The 16,920-nt window shown below is 56.9% G+C and overlaps 5 protein-coding genes across 5 annotated transcripts; 2 read left to right on the top strand and 3 right to left on the bottom strand.

Moving 5' to 3' along the window:
* Positions 1-5,005: 5,005 nt before the first annotated feature.
* CH63R_05454 (NUDIX domain-containing protein) lies at positions 5,006-6,614 on the bottom strand (the record flags this gene model as incomplete). The annotated part of the gene is made up of 3 exons (XM_018300429.1): positions 5,006-5,673; positions 5,852-6,210; positions 6,289-6,614. 3 exons carry the CDS (start codon positions 6,612-6,614, stop codon positions 5,006-5,008), a joined length of 1,353 nt encoding a protein of 450 aa, XP_018158279.1.
* A 474-nt stretch (positions 6,615-7,088) lies between these two features.
* On the bottom strand, positions 7,089-9,860 carry CH63R_05453 (Structure-specific endonuclease subunit SLX4; the record flags this gene model as incomplete). The annotated part of the gene is made up of 1 exon (XM_018300428.1): positions 7,089-9,860. The coding sequence occupies one exon, from the start codon at positions 9,858-9,860 to the stop codon at positions 7,089-7,091; it is 2,772 nt and encodes a 923-aa protein (XP_018158278.1).
* Positions 9,861-10,446: 586 nt separating this feature from the next.
* On the top strand, positions 10,447-10,900 carry CH63R_05452 (40S ribosomal protein S21; the record flags this gene model as incomplete). Its single annotated transcript, XM_018300427.1, has 2 exons — positions 10,447-10,478; positions 10,669-10,900. The coding sequence occupies 2 exons, from the start codon at positions 10,447-10,449 to the stop codon at positions 10,898-10,900; spliced, it is 264 nt and encodes an 87-aa protein (XP_018158277.1).
* A 925-nt stretch (positions 10,901-11,825) lies between these two features.
* On the bottom strand, positions 11,826-13,564 carry CH63R_05451 (Major facilitator superfamily transporter; the record flags this gene model as incomplete). The annotated part of the gene is made up of 3 exons (XM_018300426.1): positions 11,826-11,852; positions 11,911-12,880; positions 13,002-13,564. The coding sequence occupies 3 exons, from the start codon at positions 13,562-13,564 to the stop codon at positions 11,826-11,828; spliced, it is 1,560 nt and encodes a 519-aa protein (XP_018158276.1).
* Positions 13,565-14,411: 847 nt separating this feature from the next.
* Positions 14,412-16,175, top strand: CH63R_05450 (Carboxylic ester hydrolase; the record flags this gene model as incomplete). The annotated part of the gene is made up of 2 exons (XM_018300425.1): positions 14,412-15,029; positions 15,144-16,175. The coding sequence occupies 2 exons, from the start codon at positions 14,412-14,414 to the stop codon at positions 16,173-16,175; spliced, it is 1,650 nt and encodes a 549-aa protein (XP_018158275.1).
* Positions 16,176-16,920: the final 745 nt, after the last annotated feature.

The raw sequence follows: 16,920 nt of genomic DNA, 5'->3' as shown, positions 1-16,920 counted from the left end.
CCTTTTTCAGCCATCTTCGTATCATCAAAGCGAGATGAAGAATTCAGGCGCTGGTCTCGTCTCGTTTTCTTCTTTCACACACATTCCGGTTTCTCATCCCTCCTCATCCTCATTCTCACTCTCGGTCTCAGTCTCACCATCCATTTCTCACTCGCCACTCATCTCATTCATCTGCGAGGTTCACCGCGTCGCCTTCAGTCGTGCCGTTTCTTGTTTCAAAATTGTGTCGTAGGAAAACCTCTACGCGCGTTGATAGAATCAGTCATCATCCAATGCCCTTTAATTCATACATATTTCTCATTCAACCTCTCCTCAGTTGCCCGGATCACCTCCAACTGAACCATGGTCGAGAGCTTCGCCAACGTCCTCCTTCCCGCGATCGACTGGGAGGCTGGCTTTTTCAGCTAACCCCGCCTTGGGGGGCCGGGAACTCTTTCTGGCTGATTTCTTCTCTAATAACCAGACACGGTTCATCACAATGTTCGCAGTTTGGTTGCAGGCACAAATACCCGTTATCAAATACTAAATCATCATGATCTTCCATTCGTCTCACTCTCTCCCCCCACTCACTGTTTCTCCCTTCTTCGTCGTGAGATGTCCCGCCTCGAGATTACCAGGTGGCAAGGTCCAAATTTCGGCATGATACATCCGGGCTAAATGGCTTGCGACTGCAATCATCATTTCTCAGAATGGTTTTGTTTCAGTTCAGGCTCTCGGGAAACGCTACATCCAGTTCAGTCTCTCCATAAGCAACGTCAAACTTCCTTTGTTCCCATGTTATGGAGTGGTAAGAAACACAGCATCAACGAGATGTCAACAGCGGAGGTTAAAGAAGACCATTCGCCATGTTTTGGTCATATTTCCCTCCAAAGAGTCCATGGATATGCAACAAGGATAACTCACCTATGTGTTGCTGCCATGGTGCCTATTCAGCCCACGATTGCTGCGCAGCAAGCGTAGGTCCACTTTTGCGCCAACATCACAGCTGTTGATGGTTTTGTACGTAGGTTTCACTGTTGGCACTTAACAATGACAACAACACTCGATACGTATTCCTATCGACCCAGATGACCTATTGGTCTCAAACCAAAGCAAAGTTTGAAATTGGCATGCCCATTTGCAAAAGATACTAATCACCTATCCGCGTAGAAGCCGAGGACATCATGAAACACCAATCTTGAGCTCGCCCACTTCACTCCACGGGCCTGTCGGGTTTCAAACCCAGGCATCCTCCATCCCTGATCCTCATAAGGCCAAAAGAAAATCATAAAACATAAGAATAGGGTATCACACAGGTCCGTGTTATTCTCTCTCCCCTTTGCTCCAACTCATTCAGATTCCAGTAAGTCGTTCCGTAATTCCTGGCCTGATTGGCCGTAACACTCCGGCCGATCCACTGCTAGCATGGGCTGCAGTCAACTAGCTGTTCGCGCCGGCAACCAGCCTATCAGGCACACTCGTGGTGTCGTTGATGAAAACATCAAGCTGCGGGTTTGGGCTAGCAAGAACCGTTAGTCATGAAAGTCATGAAAGGTCTACGGGCTAGCATGGTGATGTCGGTACTCACCTACTCATCGTGGATGGTGTTGATGTTGACGAGGTTTGCGGTTTCTTTGTGATATGTCTCTGGGGCACCTGTCCTTTGGTTCTTGAGGTCGTCGAGAAAAAGTATGTATGGAAGAAGAGTAGTTGGTTTAAGCTTGGTAAGGGGTATCTTGAGGGAAGCCCAGCTTCGGATGGTGTTTGCTCGACAACTTTCCCGTCACCTCAAGGGAGTGTCCCCTGGGTATTTATAATTGTTCTCTCACTGTCCAAACCGCAGCTCGAGAGACGAGTGCACGTTCTCTTGTCTCCCTCCTCCTCCTCCTCCTCATACTCCTTCTCCTTCTCCTTCGCCCAGATATCGACTTTGACACGCTCCCCATCCCGCATACCATGCATCGGATCAAGGTAGCTTATACGAGCTAACTCCTAAAACAGTTGATATGCTGGGTCACATGCTCCTCCTCCGAAACGATGTGGCACATTCGACCTTCACTGCAAATCGAACGCTCATCCCTGACGCCCCCCCTGGCATCCACCCTCCTCCCACCCCTCGTACCCTCGGCCGGATCATAGGTCAGTAGGGCCGACGATGACCGACGACAGGTCCACAAGCAGATCGGTTCAACCGACTTAAACCACATCTCCGCCAAGGAGGTGGAATGATCGATCAGCCAGCCAACCACCGGTGGCCGGTGAGTATCGCTGAGGCTCTGCAGATTTACTAGAGGTTCGGCGAGCATCCATCTCCCGTTGCTCTCATCACTCGGTCATCATCTTGAAGCACAGTATACCCATCGGCATCTCCGTCACCCCTCCCTCAGGCTCCCCGTGGCCTTGATTGATGCATGTCACGAGACATACCATGGGACGGCTCGACAACGGGACAGCGGGTCGCGAACGCGGGCGGGTACGGGAACCATGGTTTTCCTGGGTTTAGACCTAGACTACTATCCCATGTTCGTTCTCTTCACGACGAGAGAGCTTATCACCAGGCTCTGTTCTCTTTTTCACTGCAACCTTAGGAGGGTTCCCCACCAGCCCCCCCCCCCCCCCCCCCCCTTCCCTGCGTTTTGTCTCCTCCCTTGAGACCCCGGGCCGGCGGCTGCACGTTCATGCTCACTCACCGTTAAACCCACAGCTATCTATCGTCTCAGCTGCATCTCATCCAGTGCCTTTCTTGATTCAGAAGATAGGCGGGGGGAAGGGGGCAGAGATTTGGGGGGGCCCCGCTCCCCATTCGACTTTCCTGCTTGAGAATTCATGCAAGTTCGTGCAGGCCTACTGCAGCCCACCTGCAACCCCATTCTCTCGAGTCCTCCAATCATTCAGAACATGGCCGCGTTGGATTTGGGTTCAATTTCCGTCATGGTCGATGCGTGTGCTTCCTGCGGTTCTTTGTCTCCTTCTACGGTGGGTTCTACTGCGCCTGTCAGGAATCGCGCGTGCAGGTCTATTCTCGGCTTGGAGGGGTTACTTACACGTTTGTCGTGGGTTAGCCTTATAGGGAAGCTGGGATGATCCTCGTCAAGGGTTGGTTTCCTGGCGGGACGAGTGGCCGGCAGGGTATGCAGCTCGTGCGAGAGCAGGGAGATGAGGGAGGGGTAAAGGTCACCGGCATGTGAGGGCGTCGGAAAAAGGTCCAGGGGGTTTCGTCATCGTTGGCGGTTGGGCCATGGGATCAGCAAAACGATAAACATGACGGATATCTACAATAAGTAGCTTCATATGACTTGTTTCCAGGGGGGAGGGGTCCCTGTGCTAGACGGAGAAAACTTCCTAATCCCGAAGTTCTCTGGGAATGCCAAAGAAAGATGTGATGAAGCAGCATGGTGGCGCGATCCAACGTTTCATCGGTTGGTGCGAGAGAATTTCCAGAAAGAGGAGAAGAGGAGGAAGCCGGCGGTCAACGTCGTCTTGGTCTTTCGGTGTCGAGATAGACTCGCATAAAGCTCTCGAGCAAATCATCACAGCTAGCGCCGTCGCTTGCCGCCGGGAAAACGTCATGGTGGTCCGATCTGCTGCCCACGGGGTCGAGGTTCTCGAAGCCAGCCGGTGACAAAAGCACTCTATTCCGAAGCCACGTATGACTACAGTAGGTAGGCCCGCCGGGTATGGACAAAACGGAGCAAGGAGGGGGGAAAGAGGCCGGGGAAGAGTCCACAAAAAGACGGCCACGATAGACCGGAGGCCGCAGAGGACGGGGATCAGGGATGGAACGAGGCACGGGACAAGAGTCGAAAAGGACGCCCGGCGCGAAAATGGCATCGCTTTCTCCGTGGCAGAGCCTCACCCTCTCGGGTACGAGACCAGTTAAGGACGTTTGATCTTGGCCTCTTTCAAGACTCCAGGGATGAGAGGGCCTCTGGCGCAATGAGGGTTGCGTCCTCACGTGGAGGCGTGTTGATGGGATTGGACCAAGAAATCGGCAATCCCAATCCCCCATCGCAAACTCCTTGACCGTGTTCCAACAGGTTCCGCTACATAACAATACCTGTACACAGTATGCGTCACGTCTAGAAGGACCAACCAGAGGGGGGTCCAAGATATAGCTTCATCCGATTACCACTAGCTATCAGATCATATCTATGTCTCGGACCAATGAGCCTCGTTGCTCAACCCGTGCCGCTCAAACGAGTGGAGGGGAGGGTTGAGATGGAGGGTGGGGGGGATATAGATGGGAGAGGGTTGCCAACGAGAAGAAGCCTGCATGAGGGCTGCCACAAGGCCCAAGGACCCGAAGCAACGCTGTTCCAACGGCCGTCTTCCCAAGCTCCCAAGCTGGTCGTGGTCATGACTTGCATGCCCCCCCCCCCTCCTCCCCATCCCCCTCATCACACCTAGCTATGAGGCTCTGCTGTCGTTAGAGGCCCAGGGGGGCACCATTGATCGGCCAGATTTTCGGGGAGGGACGCTTCCCCCAAACTCTCTGCCTCTCTCTCTCGCGTCGGGGTCTGTCGAGCTACGGCTGCTGTGCAGTCCCAGCCCAGCGAGCTGGGTTCAACAAGAAAGGGGGGTGGTGGTGGTGGTGGTGGTGGTCTGTTTCTCAACTCCTGCTGCAGCAACGCTGCGCCTTGTTTTAATTTTTCCTCAACGGGATGGGCTTGATCCTTCTTTTGGGAACTCCCATCTGCTCGACATTCATCAGATCTCATCTGCTAAATCGTGCAGTTGTTGTCTCTCGTTAGACCGGTTCGTCGTAGTGGGAAGAAAGTGCAGAAAGGAGATAGGGTTGACCAGAGGGTGTTGGATGAGGAACGAGGCGACCCGGGTGCCGTGCCGTGCCGTGCATGGTTTGTTGTCGTTATTGTTGTCTCCAAGTCGGCCATCACCGTCATCCCACGCTCGTATAAGGCATCCAACTCTCAGAAGAAGCGACTAACTCTCAGAAAACTCGTGTTTGGCTGCAATAACTGGCTGACTATCGGATTTAGTTTCGTGGGCGGACAAAACACGTCCAGGCTCATAGCTTATGCTCCGCCTCCCGCGCCCTCTTTGCCTCCTTCTCCTCCCTCAGCACCTCCTCTCGACTCCTCACCTCGACCTTGCGCGGCCCATCCCTCGTGAACTTGACCAACACGACCCTCTCCCAGTCGCCGCCGCGGCCGGACCCCTTGAGCTCCGGGCCCGGCTTGTCGAGCCCGAGAACGATGCGGCCGTCCCCCTCGCGGATAAAGAGGTTGTGCGGGCTCATGACCTTGTCCGCCCAGCGGATCGCCGACGACGGGTGTCCCCGCGCCGCCTCCGACCCGGTCGCCGTCGGCACGCTCTCGAGGAACTCGAGCAGACCCCTCCGCTGCGACGCGAAATACGCGTCGCCGTGGCCCTCGCCCGGCGCAGGCGACGGCGCGGCGGCCTTACAGAACTGCGAGACGAGGTGGAGGAGGTAGTACTGCGGCGGGAAGAGGATGATCTCGCCCCTCTCGGCGCGGTAGAGCCACGTCGAGGCGTCGTCGAACCTGGCCGCCGTGTGCTCGACGCCGCCGTCCGGCGTCGGCACGATGATCTCATTCTCCATGGCCGACGCGCCCGTTGATGCCGACGACGGGAGCATGTAGATGTACATCTGCGTCGTGAAGCGCTTGGGCACGTTGGTCGGCGTCACCCATCTCGTGAAGGGGATCAGGCGTCCTGTGAGGTATAAGTGAGTGTGTGTGTAAGTGAGTGTGTGTGAGTGAGTGAGTGTGAGTGAGTGAGTGAGTGTGTGTGAGTGAGTGAGTGTGTATGTGAGTGAGTGGTCCCATCATGCAATTTGAGACGAGAACTCTCGATGCTGCTGAATGTCATCGATTGTTACTGCGTTACATACCGGTGTCCGGGACGCCGCCAATGCTGTCGACCCAGTCAGCGAAGCGCACTTTTCCCCCGTGGATCTGCTTGCGGGCCCTGTCCCTGTCCGCAGATGACACGTTGATGAGCGTAGACCTGTCGTCCGAGTTTTTGCTGGTAGCAAGAAGGATGCCCGTCTCTTCGAAGCACTCGCGGATGGCGCCCAGCCGGTAGGCATGGCCGTCTTCGTGCCTCTCGCGCGCGTCGCCCGGCGGGATCTCGCCCTCGTGGAAAGCGTCCAGGTTCCCGCCGGGGAACACGTGCGCCGACGCAAAGGACGTCGACGTCTTGACCCGGTGCAGCAGGAGGACCTGGTTCGTCGGCGAGAGGAGCAGGATACTGCGTTCAGGGTAAGCTGGCTGGTTGGCTGGGGACGCGTGGCATGCCATGTATGGCATCATCCATCATCAATCTTACCTGGCGCTCGGCCGAGGTTCCGTGACCTCCTTGTCGCGCTTCGGCGGCGATGAAGACGATGAGCGGGTCTGCTGTGACATGATGGTAAGCGGTGAGGCCGCGTATCGTCGGGCCGTGATGGTTGTGTGTGTTCCCGAGATGTTTGAGGCCGCAGTCGTTGCTATGATGATGAGTGGCCGGTTTGAGCTTAGACCCTTGAGACCCCTGCGTGAGATCCGCGTCGCGGTCGAAATTGGGCGTGGTTCTGAGTGACGAATGAACTGAAATGCGTGAGATAACGAGATGCCCGGTAGACGGAGGCGGCGAGGAGGAAATGGCAATGTCATTGAAAGACCTTGGAGGGGGGCGCTGTAGCAGACTCGCGTAGTAGCTCATGTCATGAGGTGTCTGGGACGGGACGAGATCATCCAAGACGCTTGTACGGATACCGGCGGGGGTGTTTGGCGTTTTGCCGAGGTTCGGTGAACGCGCCCTGTGATAGCGCCCTATCACCAACTGACTTCATTCAAATGTACGATGCACAACCACCTAGCGTCAGATCATCGCATCTATGGCGGTTGTGAGTGAGTTACATGCTGATTGCAATCAGCGCAAGTAAGAAAAAGGTCATGTTTAGTGTACCATGGCTGTCTTGTCTTGCTTGCATCGTAAGACTGTCTGCCACATCACTCATCTTGTCACGTCTCATCTCATCTCACTCAACACAATCAATGCCAGCGAGCAACGCCTTCCCAACACTGCGCATAAATATTCAATCGCATACATATTCAATGGGGTATCGTTGATGCATAGACGCCTAATCAATATCTCTTCCGCTCCTTTCCCCTCAAGCTCTCGCGCCACAGACAACACACGCTCTTGGACTCGCACCACTGCTTTACTTCACTCGCCGAAACCTCGCCGTCATAGCCAACCCTGGAAAGTTGCCCCGTGTTCAGCCAAGCGGCGAGATCTTCGAGCACGATCGGGTCGTACATCAGCATCATCTCATGGAAGGACGGCTTCTTCGCGTCCGTCGTCGGTGCCGCCGACGTCACTGCTGTCGTAATGTGCGCGAACAATGCTGCCGGATCGCTCGTCGTCGACGACGCAACAAGGGACATTTCCGTGTCATCACCAATGGACACCGAGACGTCTTCGGGGGGCGGTGAGAACATCGGCTCGGGTGAGGAGCATGCTGACGGCGATGGTGAAAGCGACCCATCAGAAGCCGAGTCTGGAATCTCAATAACGGCTGACGCCTTGGCCTTCTTTGGAGGCGAAACCACTTTGGGGGCCACTGGAGCCAGCGTGGTAGCTTTAGCCCTGCCCGTCCTGGCCGTCGTAGCCATCGAGCTGGTGGCTTTTGTGGGCTCCGCGTTCTTTTTGGGACGCCCGCGCCCCCGTTTGGGTGAAGGCGGCGGCGGTTGAGCCGACGGTGGCGGTTCGCTGGATGACAACTCGGCCTCGCTGTTCTTCCTGGGGCGACCTCGCGGCCGATTTGGTGATGTAGTTGCTACGGGCTTTGGAGGCTTTGAAGTGATAGCCTGCGCCTTGGACGCCGTCGAAGCCGGATGGTTGGTGGGAAGGGATGCCAGGGCTGTCCTCTGCTTGCTCGTCCAACACTGATCCAGCAGAGCAAGCATGGCCTGCCTTCGCTTGACGGGCTTGAAACCGTAAGATGCGATTTCCCTGGAAAGTTGGGTGTCCGTGTAAAGAGTAAAGTCTGGTTTGGGAATCTTTGGCGCAGGCCTGATCACTGCCTTCTCGGCCTCGGGCTTTGTCACTTCCTCTTCCGATGCTGAAGGCAATCGAGCGGGTGGTGACTCAGGATCTGTTACAACATTCGGTCCAGAACCAGACGATATCAAGACCACCGGAGCCGTGTCAGATACAGTCCTTGCTGCCCGGGCGCTGGAAACGAACGCTGGCACCTCTTGCTGCTCACTGGGCACGATGTCACCCATCTGGTCACCTAAGAGATCGTCGATATCCGGAAATGAAACATCAGAGGGGATATGAGCTGGTAAGGGCGCCGCTTGTTTCGGCTCAGCGATATCGTTGCCTTCGGGAGCCTTGCTCAAGAGGTCCTCGATATCCGGGAAGGACGCGTCTGATGGGATGTGGGCCGGCAGTGGTGCTCCTGGATTCTCAACGCCAGCATATCCGAAAGGGTTGAGACCGGCCGCTGGGCTTGGAACCGCCTGGGGGGTATCGGCAAGATCGATGACCTCCAGGTCCAGCAACCTTCCGTCCTCATCCCTCGCACCTATATCCCAGAGTTTTTGCTTCGGTTCGGGTTCGATGGCATCACTGTTGATTGGTGTCACGAACGGATCTTCTTCCCTCAGCGAGTTCGAAGCTTGCAGCGCGGATTGGAGATCTCTCAGGAAAGTCGGCGAATGCTCTCGCGCCAGCTGGCTCGAAGTCCCAAAAACATAATCCTGGTTCGCGGCCTGCCTTAAAGCCGCAGTCGGCGACAGGAGGACAGGCTCTGGCGGGGGAGCCTTCTTTGGCTTCTTGGCCTTGGACGCTCGTTTCTTCCCCTTGGGTTGTGCTGCTTCAGCCTCGTCTTGGACGCTCTCTTGGGGAGGTGTCGAGATAGTTTCCGGTTCGGTGGCGTCTGGGACCTCGTACGCTGCTGTGGCCAGCTCGGTAATCGTACGTGGTTTCTTCCTGGGAGCTTTTGCCTTCGTGACACTCTTCATTGGCGGTGGCATCTTTGACGAATCTTTAACAGACACCGCCTCGATCATTTTCCTCTTTTTGAACACGGGGGATTCGCTATCTAACGGCTCAGCAGACGGCCTCTTGGGTGTGTTCTCATTTGGCCGGCCGTAGTTCCTCAATAGGCTTTCAAACATCTCTTTCGGTGCTTCACGGTTCGGACTCTTCGCAGCCGAGGAGAGCAGGTCGTCTCGAACAATCGAAGACTTGGATCTGGCGGTTTGATCATTATCGACCGGTGGTGGTGTCCAATCCATACGGCGTCTCAAGGCCGCCTCCAGTTCCAACGGCTCATTTGTATCCTGCTTGGGCGGTGACGGCTCTGTCACCTCCTTGGTCTCGCCGTTGCCGGTCTTGAGCTTGGCGAAGTGTCGACTCTTGACGCCGCCCTTCTTTGTCGTGGCCTTGGCCTTTGTCGTTTTCGACTTGGTATCTGATTTCTCGGCTGTTCCTTTGGTCTTTACATTCTTTTTTTGTGGCGGACCAGCTTCGGCCTCTTTGGTAGACTTGAGCGGCGGCGCATTCGCTTTCTTCTCGAGGACCTTGACACCTCTCTTTCGCTTCGGCTTTGAAGTCAGGGTCGCAATGGATATCACCGTCACATCCTCGTCATGTTGCAGCGCAGGAGACTCAATGGGGGTCTTGCAGGGTGTTGTCAGGTCAATCGCAGACGGTTCCTGGCGGAGGAAGCTCGAGTCGCCGTTGAAGTGGCGGCTGGCATGGTCTGGCATGCTCATGGCCACACTGCCGCTTCGAACGGGGGATTCCTTGGGGAACTGAGACTTGAGCTGATCGAGGGGAGGCAGGCCTGGCGAAGAGGAGAGTGTATAGGCGTCATGACGGGTGCTTCGAAACGGAGACCCCATCGTGAATCTCGGCAAGCCCGCAGCGATGCGCAGGGCGCATGGTTTCGATATGATGCGTAGCAGGATGGCGTACTTGTGCAGACACGACACAACGATCCATAAAAGAGAAGATAGGCAAAATAGCCTTGGCCGTCCCAATTTGGTGGCGGGAGGGTATCGAATTGGAGTTGGGTGGCGAGGGCGGTTCTGGGACGGTTTTCACTGAGCTGAACATCAACATTGAATGCATAGACGCGCGGGAGAACAACTGGGAGACGCGGCGGGGTGGGGCATCTGAAGGCACGGACCCTTCTGCCTGTTGGCGTTCCCACATCAACATGCACCAGCCACAGTGCTTGAAAGCGCCTGCACCAGCCACAGTATGTACATTCACGTGACTCGTAGCCCTGAGCTCCCGAGTGGACCCTCCACTCGGCACCGTGACGGACCGAAACACAGTCGCCCACAGACGCAGGCGCGCACACCAAATTTCCTTTCGATCTTTCGAAATCGTCCCCGCCATCACGAACTCTCGTCCGACGACATCACCCGCGCAAAAACCACCACCCTACTTGCCTCTAGACAACCCCGAACGCAAGTCGCAGCAATGGAGAACGACAAGGGCGAGATCGTCGATCTGTGAGAACACCCGTCCCCTCTATCTCTCCCCCCCAAACCTCGAACCGCCGACGAACCCTTTTCCCGCACGAGAGAAAGAAGAAAAAATATTGAAAGAAAATGCTCTCGTTCGCGCGAGGGCCCGTCTGCTACATCGATGTTGAGAAAGAAAACACTGGCTAACATGTGGTCTTTTTTCCCCAAAAAATAGCTACGTTCCGCGCAAGTGCAGCGCCACCAACCGCATCATCAAGGCCAAGGACCACGCCTCGGTTCAGATCTCCGTCGCCAAGGTTGACGAGAACGGCCGCGCCGTCCCCGGCGAGAACCACGTCTACGCCCTCTCCGGCTTTGTTCGCGCGATGGGCGAGTCCGACGATGCCTTCAACCGCCTGGCCCAGCGTGACGGTCTCGTCAAGTCCGTCTGGTCCGCCCAGCGATAAACGCTGATGGCTGCGACCTCGGGGGAGGATGGTACGTCCGGGAGTTTATTTGCGGCTCGAGACAAGAGGGTGTTGCATTCGGGCGGACACGGCGGGGCTGACTTGGGCCAAACAACAGGTCTAGTCGTTGCGGTTCGGTCGGTCAACATCATGGATCTAGAGTTGGTTGCATGGTATATCGCCAATTCGAGGCGTCCGGCTCTCTGCGGAGAGGGAAATGGCATAGGAATGGTTCACGACTACCCAACAAAATGAAGATTTTCCGCGTTCGAGATCAAAAACAGAGACCCAAAAGCAAGGCCCAAACTAAACAAAAACAAGAGTCCAGTGATCCTCTCTCTCTCAACTCGCCCTCGAAGCGACAGACAACTTGCACGTCCACTACTAGTGCTACTGCCACTACACCACGCCTTCCCACCCCCGGCTAGCGAAGGATTCTCGTGCCACCCTCGATGGTCTCCCATGGTCGAGGATTCTGGGGCTACTCCGATAGCCTCCGTGCCGCAGATTGATGCAGGCCTTGAAAAAGCCGTGGCGGTTAAGGTGTTCGTCATGGTACAGATACGGGTCTTACATGTCTAGGCGCAGCTGCCGGGCCGTCAATACGATTCGATTCTCAACCGATTATGTTCCTTTTTACCGTTTGCAACCTGGTCAGGACGCTTCACTAGGCAAGCTGGCGAGTGCAGCTATGGTCTCTTCGGACCGCTCGGCTAGGAAAGTCTGAAGCCTCGACGAGGCTTGCATATTTCAGTGAAGTGTCCATTGTCTGACGAAGGCCACGAGGGCTTTCGCCAAATGTCACAAATGTACAAGCTTTCACAAGCAGTTGCCCGCCCAGTTCGCTGTTCAAACATATTCTCATGAATTTTATCGTCTCGCAAAATGTCTATCATGTCTCCCACCCCTACCACATACCCGGTTCTCACAATACGTAACGGAAGTTGGGGTTCTGCTTGCGTGTTAGTCGTCACGGGCTCTTTCGTCTCCTCAATGTGCGAAGAACTCACCTCCATATCAGTCAGATCAACGCCCTCGTCCTCGTGCTCGGCATCCGGCGCATGCCCCGCCGCCGCCGCTGCCGCGTCTCTCGCCTTGTTGCGCCGGATCAGCATCAAGCGCAGGGAGACGGCAATCACCATCTGCGCGGCGGAGCAGGCCAGGATGACCTTGCACCCGGTCTGGTACAGCGGCGCCTCCCGGGCCAGGAAGGCGTGCGGGCCGATGATGTTGCCGACGCAGTAGGCCGTGAAGACGATGGCCGAGGCCGTGATGCGCTTGGTGTAGCCGCCCAGGTTCGTCGCCGGCATCTGTAGCGCGAGCACGAGCGACGCGACGAAGCAGCCGATGAGGTAGTAGCCGAACAGCACGCCGATCTTGTAGTGCGTGCGGTCGAGCTTCCAGATCATGCAGCAGCCGATGATGGTCGGGATCAGCCACACGGCCATGACGGTCGTGCGGTGGTTGCGGAACCGCGTCGCCGTGTAGGTCCCGGACAGGATCCAGAAGACCTGGAACGCGCCCTGGGGGATGCCGAGCGCCGTCGTGAGCAGCGGGTCCGAGACGAGGCCCTTGATGATGAGCTTGCCAAAGTTGGCGACGCCCCCGTTGATGACCTCGTTGAGCAGCACGAAGAGCGTCAGCAGCCACACCTGCGGGTCGAGGCACGCCTCCTTGACCTGGTACCACTTGATGGTCTTGTTGAGGACGCCGGTCCGGGCGAGGCGTGCGCGGCCGACGAGCAGCGCCCTCTCCTCGAGTGTGAACCGCTTGGCGCTGAGGATGCTGTCCGGTAGGAAGATGAGCAGCACGCCGCCCCAGATGACGGTGATGCCGCCGCAGATCATGAAGACGGCCTTCCACACGGGGAACCCGCTGATCTGGCCGATGCCGTAGCTGAGGATGCCGCCGAGCATGGAGCCCACGCCGTTGCAGCAGTAAAAGATTCCGGCCCTGAACGGTTGCTCAGCGCGGACGTACCTGTGTGGCGCGGGGTGTTGTTAGCCTATCTCGTTGCTCGACATGGTTTTACTTTTCTTTTTCTGATGTTCGTGCCTCTCCGGGTGCAATCTCCGGATTCGTCGTTCGGACTCCCACTTACCACATGGACACCATCATCATGAAGCAGGTCGTGATGGGCGCCTCGAACGCGCCGAGGAAGAAGCGGCACACGGCGAGGCCCGGGAAGTTGGAGCACGCGGCCGTGATCATCAGCACGGAGCCCCACGACAGCACGCAACCGGCGACGACCTTGCCCATGCGCGTCTTCTGGGCGACGTAGACCCAGGGGTACTCGGCGACGAGGTAGGCCAGGTAGAAGATGCTCGCGAACCACGAGTACTGCGTCTGCGTGACGCCTGTGCTGTCGAAGAGGTCGAAGACGGCGGCGTACGACAGCGCCTGCTTGTCGATGTACTGCAGCACGTAGGTGCCGGCGAGCAGGGGCAGGATGGTCAGGTCGATCTTGCGCACGAGCCGGCGGTTCATCTCCTTGTCGTTGACGAGCTCGGCAAGGTACTCGTCGGTGATGTTGTTCTCGTAGAGGAACGCCGCCGACTCGTCGAGGAGCTCGACCTCGCCCGCCGTAAACGACTTTGTTGGCTCGAGGCCATCCTCGGCGGCCTTGACGTCCTTGAGGCTCTGGGCCTGCTGCTTCTCAGCCATGTTGACTGATGGTTGAGGGAATGTTTGAGAAAGGATGGTGGACTCTGGAGGACGGACAACGGCAGGGTGGCCCAAGGAACACCTCGTTCCCTCTACTATTAAGGCTTCCTGGCCCCCCCGTGGAAAAGCTATATGTCCATTTTAATGGCCCGTTGTTCGTTGGTCACTATCTCTCCAATCCGTCACCCCCCCTGACCTTCAACGCTGCCGAGTCCGGGGTAAAACCAGATAACCCAGATAACTTGATAGCGCGGCAGGACGTAAGTCCATCAATGGGACACCTTATCTGAGCTCCAATGCATCCCCGAGCCAGATGAGGGGCGTCGTTACCCGCAAAACCAGGATGCATCCCGGGCAAGTCGCAGTCGGCTACAGCGAGTTGCAGTCAGTTATCGCGGGGTATCGTGCCGGGTCCTGAGTCGGGGAACTTGGTTGCCGGAACTCGGGGCTGATAAGACCGGACGATGGCCGTGTGAGTGTGAGAGGGATTCGGCCTGCAGATCTGGGTCCGAGAGCGCGTCTTCCGCCGAGATCGGCCTTCTGATCCCCGCGGGCAACCCGCCCCGGTATCGACACACTCTTGAGGAGGGGTCTCACTCAGCCTCTCATATCAACAGCTATCAAGAGCAACTCTGCCGCCAAGCATTCATAGCTAGTTAACTGAAAAGGCGAGTCAGGTCTAAGCCATTTACGCAAGACGGAGAGCCGGTACGAAACAGCCGCCGACTTATCGATAACTAAACCATCGCGACAACATCACGTTTCTCTTGTTGTGAGACTCTCATAAACGACAATCGACTGAGACGACGGATCCCTCTAGGACCAACACACGAACCACATCGACAGGATGGGCTCAAAGATAGAAGACGCCCGTCCGTCCGTGACGCTCACACAGGGAACCGTCGTCGGCACGGTCCTGTCAGAGAACCTTCCCCGGCCCGTCGAGGCCTTCAAAGGCATCCCCTACGCCCTACCCCCGACAGGAGACCGCAGGTTCCGCGCGCCGGCGCCCGTCGAGCCCTCGACCGAGACCATCGACGCCTCGGAATGGGGACCCGTAGCCCCGGGCAAGCAGCTCTTCCCCGGCGGGCCGGCGTTCGAGTACAGCGAGGACTGCCTGACGGCCAACGTTTTCCGGCCGCTGGCCGTGCCGCAAAAGTCGAGGCCACTGCTGCCCGTCGCCGTGTACATCCACGGCGGCGCCTTCAACCGGGGCACGGCCAAGATGCACAACACGGCCTCGTTCCTGGCCAACTCGGGGCAGCAGCTCGTCGCCGTCTCCTTCAACTACCGCATCGGCGCCCTGGGCTTCCTCCCGTCCGCCATGAGCTTCGAGGAGGGCGCCGTCAACCTCGGGCTGAAGGACCAGCTCCTGCTGCTCGAGTGGGTGCGCGATAACATCGCCGCCTTTGGCGGAGACCCCAACAACGTCACCCTCTTCGGCATCTCGGCCGGAGCACACTCCGTGAGTCCGCTCCCCCCTCCCCTTCCCTCACCTCCTGTTTGCCGCGCTTCTCTATAGAAGAGAAAGTAGAAAGATGAATCCCCCCCAAACGCTGACCCAACTCCCATCCCATAGATCGGCCACATCCTCATCAACGACGAGGGCCAGTACAACCCACCCCTCTTCCACAAGGTCATCCTCGAGTCCGGCGCCCCGACGTCCCGTGCCGTCCGCCCCTATAACGCGCCCATCCACGAAGCCCAATTCGCCGACTTCCTCGCTGAGACGGGCTGCCCGCCGGGCCTCTCCGCCGCCGAGACCTTCCGCCACCTCCGCGCGGCGCCGTCCGAGGTCGTCCAGCGCGCCCAGATCGCCGTCTTCGACAAGTACAACCCCTCCCTGCGCTGGGCCTTCCAGCCCGTCATCGACGGCGACGTCATCCCGCGCCCGCCCATCGAGTCCTGGCGCCTCGACCGCTGGCGAAAGGTCCCCGTCATGACGGGCTTCAACCGCAACGAGGGCTCCATCTACATCAGCAAGCAGGTCTCGCGCTCCGACGAGTTCACCACCTTCTTCGCCGACCTGCTGCCCCTGCTGTCCAGGGAGGACGTCGCCACCATCGACGCGCTCTACCCGGACCCCCTCACCGTCGCCGACTCGCCGTACAGGGAACACCTCGACGGCACGGGCGCGCAGTACCGCCGCCTCGAGATGGCCTACGGGCAGTACGCCTACGTCGCGCCCGTCCGGCAGACGGCGGAGCTCGCCTCGAGGGCCTCGCCGGAGCCCGTGTACCTCTACCAGTGGGGCCTCGAGAGCTCCGTCCTCGACCGCGCGCGCCACGGCGAGAACATGTACTACGAGACGTGCGAGCCGGCCAAGACCAAGATCTCCCCCGCGCAAAAGGAGCTGTGCCTGACGCTGAACGCCTACATTGCTAGCTTCATCGTCGCCGGCGACCCCAACGCCGTCAGGGGCGAGAGCAGCCCGGACAGGCCGACGTGGGAGCGGTACGTGCCCGAGGACCCCAAGGCCCTTGTGTTCGGCGAGGAGAACAAGGAGCTCATCGGCGGCGAGCCAGGCGTCCCGGCGCGCTTACACCCGGACACGTGGGCCAGAAAGGAGTCCGAATTCTGGTGGAGTAAGGTGGACGTATCACAGCAGTGAGGCTGGAGATGAAGGGGAACAAGGGGTGGACAACATAAATAAATGTAAGAACAATCGGTCGACTCCGCTGGGTCTGTGAGTCTTGTGCGAGTGAAGGACCGGCTTGACAAAGAACAGCCGGGCGAAGCAGTGGAAACACCAGCCTGGCAAGCACGGGCTCGTCAGTTCGGCCAAGTCTCATGTTGATACTGACTGCTCGGCTTCCTATCTTCTGATACCCTTAGGGCAAAATACAGGTGAATCATTAGAAGCAAGTTACCCTAGAAGATAAAGTGGTATCTTGAAAAGGGGAAATAGACAAACAAAACGATTTATTCCAAAGATACAGTCACAATAAAGAATCTCAAAATCCTTAGACGCTGTAATAAATCTAAAGTAACAACACAGAGTACAGTCTTCAAACAATAAGCCGCCCTCACAGGTTAGGTTTAGAATTAAGATTATGTAAATAAACTCAAAAATATTTGTATCTAGTTCTGCATTGTGAATGGACTCCAGGCATTCCGTCAATTCTACACCAGCTAATTGTAGCACGTAGTAGTCATTAAGTTATTTAAAAAAGATTCTTGTAAAGAAGCAACTCAGATTATACTCAATACAGTTTTGTTATGTGCTAGTCTGTCTAAGCTAAACCGTAGGTGAAAAAGGGCACTAAAACAGTAATTATAATTCGTCTGAATCATTTCAATAGGTGTCAGGCTTTTGTTTCTATTGTTGCGTTTGTTATGTATAGTTGTATCCCTAG

The sequence above is a fragment of the Colletotrichum higginsianum genome, chromosome 4, assembly GCF_001672515.1.
Source record: "Colletotrichum higginsianum IMI 349063 chromosome 4, whole genome shotgun sequence".
In the NCBI taxonomy this organism is placed as follows: Eukaryota; Fungi; Ascomycota; class Sordariomycetes; order Glomerellales; family Glomerellaceae; genus Colletotrichum; species Colletotrichum higginsianum.
This window is presented reverse-complemented; position numbering and strand designations above follow the sequence as displayed.